Source organism: Euprymna scolopes, chromosome 18, assembly GCF_053919585.1.
Source record: "Euprymna scolopes isolate OS-2025 chromosome 18, ASM5391958v1, whole genome shotgun sequence".
Classification (NCBI taxonomy): Eukaryota; Metazoa; Mollusca; class Cephalopoda; order Sepiida; family Sepiolidae; genus Euprymna; species Euprymna scolopes.
The window spans coordinates 107,336,242-107,344,537 of record NC_136499.1 but is presented as its reverse complement, the minus strand read 5'-3'; the positions used below and the strand labels follow the sequence as shown (position 1 = coordinate 107,344,537).

Sequence of the window (8,296 nt, the reverse complement as noted above, 5' to 3'; positions counted from 1 at the left end):
TGAGATGGTTGATTACTTCTGTATTTAACACAGATTCCAGCAACTTACTCATGATGCACAGGAGACTTATTGGCCTGTACTAAGAGGGGGATGAGCGATCACCTGAATTCTTAAATACAGGGCATACTGATGAGATTTACCAGGGTGATGGGAAGCTATTCTCCTTAAGACAATGTTTAAACAGTTTTGTAAGTATGGGTGCTAGTTCTGGTTGAAGATTTTTGAGTACTATAATTGGAATACCGTCAGGGCCAGTTGCTTTACTGGAATCAAGGTTTTTGATTAGCTTGGCAACATCACATACAGATATATGTATATCACATAGCGTGTTTTCTCAAGGTCATTGGTCTTCCTATGGGTATGCAAGCAGGTCTCACAAAGTACTATTATTTTCTCTGTCTACAGGATAGTCGAGCTGTATCCCAGCATTACAAGCAGAAAGACTAGCAGTCTAGAAGCACTTTTGTTCCTGGCGAAGACAGCCTCAAGGAGAATCCTCTTGTGGACATGAACAAGGTGCTTCTTCCTCCTCTTCACATCAAGCTTGGTTTGATGAAGAAATTCGTTAAAGCGTTGGACAAAAAATGGTGCTGCCTTCCAACACTTGTCAACTGTGTTCCCAGGTCTTAGTGCTGCTAAGCTCAAAGAGGGCATCTTGTCGGACCTCAAATTCGAGAAGTGCTGAGTTTAAAGGAAAGAAACTGAGAGCATCGAAAGCATTCAAGTAGGTTTGTAGTGGATTCCTTGGTAACACACATGTACCAGATTACCAAGCCTATGTTGAGAAGTTGCTAAAGGATGCTATGAGGATATGGGATGCTGAATGTCACTCAAGATTCATTTTCTCCATCCCCACTTCAACTTCTTCCCGTCAAACCGTGGAGCAGTGAGTGATGAGCATGGAGAAAGATTCCACCAACACATTACGAAGATGGAGAGAAAATATCAAGGCAAATGGAACCCCGGCATGATGGGAGACTTCTGTTGGATACTCTTGCGTGACATTCCGGAGGCAAAATACACCAGATCTTCTAAGAAAACACACTTTTGACTGTCTGTGGTTCTTTGAATTGTGTAATTGTGTCATCCAAGTGTATTGATCCAATCAGTGTTTTTTATCCTGATTTATCTGGTATAAGCTACTGCAACTCTTGAAATATTCACATTTATACTAAAATAATTTAAAAGCCAGAAAACAAGAGGTGATAGAGCAAAACTATTTATAAGTTTGAATTAAGCACACCCAAATTAACAAAAAACAGCTATCCCCATTCTTGCCTCGGACCAAAAATTTATTTTTGTAAACCAGTGTAACAAAAAGAAAAAAAACGGTAATGCTTTGAGAAAAGACCAACAGCATACATGGAGATATTTATCTTCCCTATTATATAAAGAAATACTATTTGTCTTCTACAATAATCAACAAAATTAACATTTTGTATACTATATAGATTTGTATAGTTCTTTGCAGGATTATCTTTGCAAGACCTGATGAATTTTCCTTCTCTCACAGTCAAGTCAATCTATCTAAATATCTATAAAAGTGAAAGTGTGTGTGTGTGTGTGTGTGTGTGTGTGTGTGTGTCTGTTTGTCTGTCTGTCTGTACATTTCCCCACATAATATCTCTGTCAATTTGCAGTCTACAGACTCGAAATTTGATATACAGAGTACTGAGATTTGGGAAAATCTTTGTAATTGGTTTTCGGCCAGAAATTTGGCTGCTAAGGGGTCAAAGTTCAACAATTTAACCTTTGAAAACTCTACCAAACTCCTCTGCCAATTTTGGATCTAAACACTTGAAATTTTAGATATATGTTCCTTGGACACAGATCTAACTTAATAACTTGCTTTGAGCCCAAAACAATAAATGTTAAGGGGTTATAATAGGCATCAAGTTTTAAAAAATTGACTGCTTTTTTTTTTTTCTCAACATACACCGCCAAACACCTGGGCAACGCCGGGCTAAAATGCTAGTATATCCTAATAGCGTCTGACTACTTGTGTTCATTGTTTCTTGAGACTGAACAGAAGCATTGATTAATTCATATTTATCCCTAACTGTGCATCAGGTGGATACCATAATACTTAGTTTGCTGCACTTTATGATGACAAAGATCCATGCAAAATTTCAGCCAGATTAGTCCAATAGTTTCAGAGAAAAAATGGAATGGACAAATAGACTGAGGAAAATATATGTATCTTTATTGTTGATGACAATGAGGGATGCTGGGCTGTTAGGAGAAAGATGCATGCACATTATTATTATTATTATTATTATTACATGCACAGGAATTCAACGGTTGATTCTTCTTGGGCTTAAATTGTTTAATGATTCCAGTTATCAATTTCGGGTTGTTATTATATAACAATTTGTGACCACCGCAAATGCTCTGATGAGACAATAGTCACAGTTGCCTCACCCCTCAGGATGTTTTATTTGGTGGCGGTGGTTTCAAAGAATTGATAATTCAATCTATTTGGTTTTTTTTCTATCAGTGTGACTTCATTACACTTGCATATATTTCTGATCAAATGATCTTTCAAAAATCCAACATCTTTTTACAATCAGTCATGTTTATGTTGTTTCTTTCTATGCAGATGACTTTTTCATACGTCCAACAGTTATTTTTATCCCCTTGATAATTAACCATGTTGTGATGGCTCTTGCCAGATGCACCTCTTGTGAAAATGATTTTTCAGTATATGTGGTCTGAATATGTAACACTTAATGTTAAAAAAAAAAAAATTAAATATATTGGTTTTATGCAATGATGAGGTGTTTTGAAATAGTGTCGAGCAACATTTTTTAAAATTTCTCTAAAGTTAATGTTGACCAGATTTATGCATGTGTGATACTATGGACATCTCTTCCCCAGAGTGTTAGGAAGTGATTCATAAAAACAAGGAAAATAGTTAACAGAACAAAAGTATAGGAAATGAGCTAAGTTATAAGACAATGAGGAAAAGAATATCTCACCATGATACACAAAGGCAATCAGAAATAGAATGAGTAATCAGGTGTGGCAGTCTCTATTGTTATTTTCATGGCAAGTGTTTGTCTGAGCTCCAATCTATGGTGCACCCTTGTCGGACTTTCACAAAAACGCTTGACAAGCTACAACCACTATCAACAATTTCCCCTGTTCTCTACCTGTGCCTAAATCTAAACACAGATTTCATGAACAAAGATTTTTTCCTGCAACTGCCCACCTGTGTAACACTGTTCCGTTGGCCTGCTTCACAGCCAACTACAATATTGTAGCCTTTATGTCCAATGTAAACAAGTTCTTGTTGAACTGTTTCCTTAAGTAATCAAAACATTCATTAACTCTTATCCTCAAGTGACCTTTGGGCCTTGATAAGTGCTGATTCCCTAGTAAAAAACAAAAAAGAAAAGAAAAGAAAGTGATTAAGACAAAAGACCGGAATGGATTTCCAATTTGAAGTCCATAAATTTAGCAGTGGAAGCTAGTTTTACTAACAGTCTTGAAGAGGTATTCCATTGTGACGGATGTACAATTCAGAGAACAAAACACAAGATATTAGAGAACAGTCTTCATTAATTCAAACATTAAATTGTTTCAAAGACTAAAAACGTTAGAAAAAAAGTAAGTTTGAATCTTTTTGGATTTGACCCCAAAGATTTATTCGCAAAAAAAAAAAAAAAGACGTGATGGACGTACGCACAAAAGTAGAATAATCTATAAATATAAAAGCGAAAATGTATGTATGTATGTGTGTTCGCTTTTTCTGTGTGTCTACAAAAGGCTTCTTTCAGAGAGTTCACAACTTTTTAAAACTTTTTATATCACATACAAATCGTAATATCTCACACTTAACAACGAAGCTCGCCTGTCTGTTTAATTTGGTCGATTTCGGGAAGATAAATATTCGATATTTGTCGCTCGACGCATGTGGGTTAGTCTTTTTCCTATAACATCTTGGGGGTGGGAAAAAAAAAGTGTTCAGCAGTAAATGAATACTATCCCACAGTTGACCTCATTAACTCATTAAAACGGGCACCTGCTAAATCCAACTAATTAAATAAATTCAAACGTGTTTCCGTTAGCATCTCGCGGTGGGGCAATGGTTAACATCGCACTTTTTTTTTTTTTTTTTTTTTTTTTCACACTTTAATTTACAACTTTGCCTCAACGGTTCGAGTTCGATCCTCATACTTAATTTTTTTTTTTACCCCCCTCCCCAAACACCCGGGCAACGCCGGGTACCCCTCGCTAGTCACAATATAAAACAGTAAAAATCAAATTTCTGTGAATATATATATATACATTATTCTGATAAAATTTGGTATTCATGGCATGAAATAGGCTATTTGCTTAAAAAAAGTAACACTTCTTAGAATCATTTATTTTTGGGATCAAAATTGCACTCTAAATTCCGTGACGGATGTACAGAAATTTTGTGACAGACGTACTGTTCTAAATAAATCTTAACAAAATAGTATTAAAAGCCCTAAGAAGTGTCCTTACGTTAAAAATGACCTGTATGTCCAAATGGAAACTAACACAAATTAAACAAAAATAATGTCCTCCTGAAGGAAAAATATCATAATTCAGAATTCATTAAATGAAAATTGCCTTCGCATTCCGGCAACTGCTAGTGAGTTGATTCGTCGGACAATGTTCTCTTTCTTGTAAAAGATCTGGTCCTCTTTCTTTGGCCATTTTCATAAGTTTCTTGATTTGTGCATCACAGATACCTCAAAATCTTTGTCAGCAATAACATTGGTGACTTCACCGGGAAACTATTCACCCTCATACAAAACTAAAACCCAGTCGTGGATGTTTATGACAACATTGTCAGGTATTATTTGTTCAGGATTAGGAATTTCATCATTCATGTCACTCATGGCCTTATCAGAATCATTGTCACTTTCTTCAGTAGCATTAAATGTTTTCAACTTTGAAGATTTCATCTTTTGAGAATGCTGCTACCTCAAGTTGCCAAGAATTTCAAACTCTGATGCAATGTAACTTCATGGTGTCACGACTAAGGTTTTTCCCATACTGGAAGTCTTTCTTTAATTTTGTCACTAGATATAAATGTTATTGTTATTCCAGTAGTCAGGTTTCTTGCCAATTCACAATAGGCTGCAGCATCATTTGTGGCAACTGTAGTGGTACGAACATTTCGCCAAACCAATCGCTTAACAGTACCACCAATTCCATCAACTGCACTTTTACTGTGCGAGGTTGCAGAGAAATTCCAAATAATTTTGAAATTGCGCTCATTTTCCCATTCATGAAGATTTGAAAACAGGAATCGTTGCTTGAATTGTGAAGATGGACCATCTTTGAAAACATTCAACAACTTTATGGAGCCATATTTTTTGCTGATGCAATCAAGTAACTCTGACATGAAGGTGTATACAGCCTCTTTTGTGTGCTCTAAATTGTCAGAAACAATGGCAAAGCTCTCCTTGACATTTTGGCTAACCCAAACATGACCAGTGAAAATGGTGACTTGCTGGTGAGACCAATGAGCAGATTGAATCTCATTCTGGTTGACAATGGATGCATTCTCTGAGAAATTCAGTTGAAGAACAGCTGAGAACCCACTGCACTCTTCAATATTTTATTTTGATGTACCTGTGCACAAGAAAAGTATTCATTTGCTTTTTCAGGGCATCAAAAACGTCATTGACAGTTGCTGAAAATGCAACCTTTTCAACGCGTTTATCTGGTTTTTGCCATTGTTGATACTTGATCCAAGTTTGGCTATCTTCAGGTGATGGTTTGAACATTTCGATGTAATTTCTACAATCATCACATTCATAGTAAATACAGTCATTATTGTCTTCGTCACATATGAATTGCCCAACAAAGCCTGAAAACATTGATGATAAATTGGTAAACTGTTCAAGGGCTATAAGAATAAGGTGAATATTTTCATGGTATCGACAAACACAAATATTGTGTGGTATTTGATCAAAAAGTTTAATTTGGAAGGGACTAAGAGAGCATAATTTTGAAAGGCCAATTGTGACTTCTTGAAACTCTTTTGTAAAGAGTTTGTATGCCTCTTTTAACGACATGAGCATATATCATATTTGCAAAGTTTTTTTCTCGTTTTTAGCATTGATCATCTCTTGTGATATAACTAATTTTTTTTATTTAGATAAAAGGTTTAAAATTATAATGCTTTGAAAACTAATAAACGATTCTTATTATATATAATGTTTTATAAAAAAAAAAAACATAAAAACCTTTCTTCAAACTGTTAGGATGCTTAAAAAATGCTTGAAAATAAGTACATCACCATCAAAACATTCTTGTGACGGATGTACGTGACGAACGTACAAAAAATAGTGTACATCCGTCACAGAAATTTTCCTAAACTGAAAGTTTCCAAGTACAAATTTTTATGCAGTTTGCTTACTCACAATATGCTTATTTAAAATCCAGAAACAACACTTCAGTATTCCCCCACGAGGTAAAGTAGGAATACTTTTTGTTACTTTTTTGTGACGGACGTACAAAGACAAAAAAATCTTAGCCTTTGAGCTTATGAAAAGCTAGAAATTATTTTTGGACATTTCTCATATTGAAAACCACTTTTTCCATCTGTTACCAGTTACTGTATTCCATAGTTATAAAAAATAAGAGATTGATGCCTTCTTTGAACTAATTTTTAAAATATACTCAGCAAAACTGTTTTTTTCACTAATGACAAAACCCTCTGTTTCACGGGCAAAATGTCAGTCAAAATTTAAGCTCCTGAATGTCTCAGATTTCCAGTGATACCAAATATGTCATACTTTGAAGAAAAATTAATTTTCACATTGTGATTGACATTTTCGTGGAATTGCTCTTGAGTTAGAGACAGTTGATGACAGTTTGTTGCTTGGAGCAGATCAGGAAGGCAGTCTCAACAGATAACTAAGATGTGAACGTTAGCGTTTAGAGGATTGTTTTCTGCAATGATATAACACACAGTCACACCCAAAATATAAGTGATATCTACAAAATGTTTTGGAGTTAGTGTTTTCTTTTGTGAGTTTGAGTTGTTTTGTTTTATCTTTACACTTGTGAGCCAGTGCTTGCACCCTCAGAAATCACCAATGTGAGAGATGACCAGAACGAAAAAGATAAGATGAAGGAGAAAAAAAATCAAGGCATACAGCATTGGGTTGGCAGTTGTTGTCAAGGGGGAAGCACATGGTTCACAGCCAAAAGGAAAATGTCTGCTAACATTCATGTTTGATGAAGGTTGTTCAAGCAGTTTGCAGAAATGCTCAAAGTGATATGAGAATTAGCAGCACATTTAGTGACAGCTTTTATCCTTAAGTGGAAGTACATCTGTGATAGTATGAACGTTCCCCTCCCCGAGTGTTAGGAAGTGATTTAAAAAACCATAACAATGTTAGGAAATAATTCATTATCATGAACAATAGTATAGAAAGTAAAAAGAAAGATGATGGGTGGGGAACTAAGGTCTATTCAACTCTTGAGACAGGAAGACCTTTCACGTTTGGTGGTCAGTTTCAAAATAGCCAGCTGGGAGTGGCTGATAGAGCAAGTGCAGAAGTAGTCAGTTTCTATTAAGCAGGTGTGGCGATGATTAAGACAAAAGACTGGACATAGGATTTCCGATCCTGAAGGTCAATATATTTAGAGCTAATTTTGGACAGTTTACAGTTTGCGATGATTGACGGCTCAGACAAGATTGAGAGAGTTTTAGCAGATGAGAAGATGAATTGACAACTGACAAACATGGCTTGACAGGCAAGGTTTGGAGATCCCTTTATCACACACACGCATAACTGATTTATACAAGACGTATAGAGTTGTGCTTTCTTTTGTGAGTTTGCATTGTTCTATTTTTTACTTTTATACTTGTGAGCTAGTACTCGCACCCTTGGCAGTCATGAATGTGATGATGAGACAAGAACAAAAAGATTAGACGAATAGAAGATCACAGATGGTGGTTGTCAAGAGGGAGTTTTTTTCCACACACAAATCATAATTTTAGACATAGGAGTACCATGTGTATTACCAGTTAAACATTGAGTTACATTATAAAACATTAAAATGTATATTTTTTTTACCTCTTGACAGCTGATTTTCCAGTTCGTCTATGCTGAAGATTTCCGTGCTGCAGAAAATATCTGTGTGTGGATGAATCATGGTCCTTCTGGCAACAAGAGTGCCACGCGTCAAATGAAAATTTGTAGTAAGTTCCTGAAAAAAAAAAAAAAAAAAGTTCCATTAGAAGAAAGTTTGTATTAAAGAATATTTCCAACATGAATTATTGACATTTAGATATTTTGCACAA

General features: G+C 35.5%; 1 protein-coding gene across 1 annotated transcript in view; it reads right to left on the bottom strand.

Moving 5' to 3' along the window:
- Window positions 1-8,296, bottom strand: part of LOC145297744 (general transcription factor 3C polypeptide 4-like) — an 88,868-nt gene that overhangs the window by 69,268 nt on the left and 11,304 nt on the right. Inside the window, exon 2 of the mRNA XM_080143968.1 lies at window positions 8,070-8,202. Coding sequence (XP_080000094.1) covers window positions 8,070-8,202 — 133 coding nt within the window. The remainder of the gene's footprint in view (window positions 1-8,069; window positions 8,203-8,296) is intronic.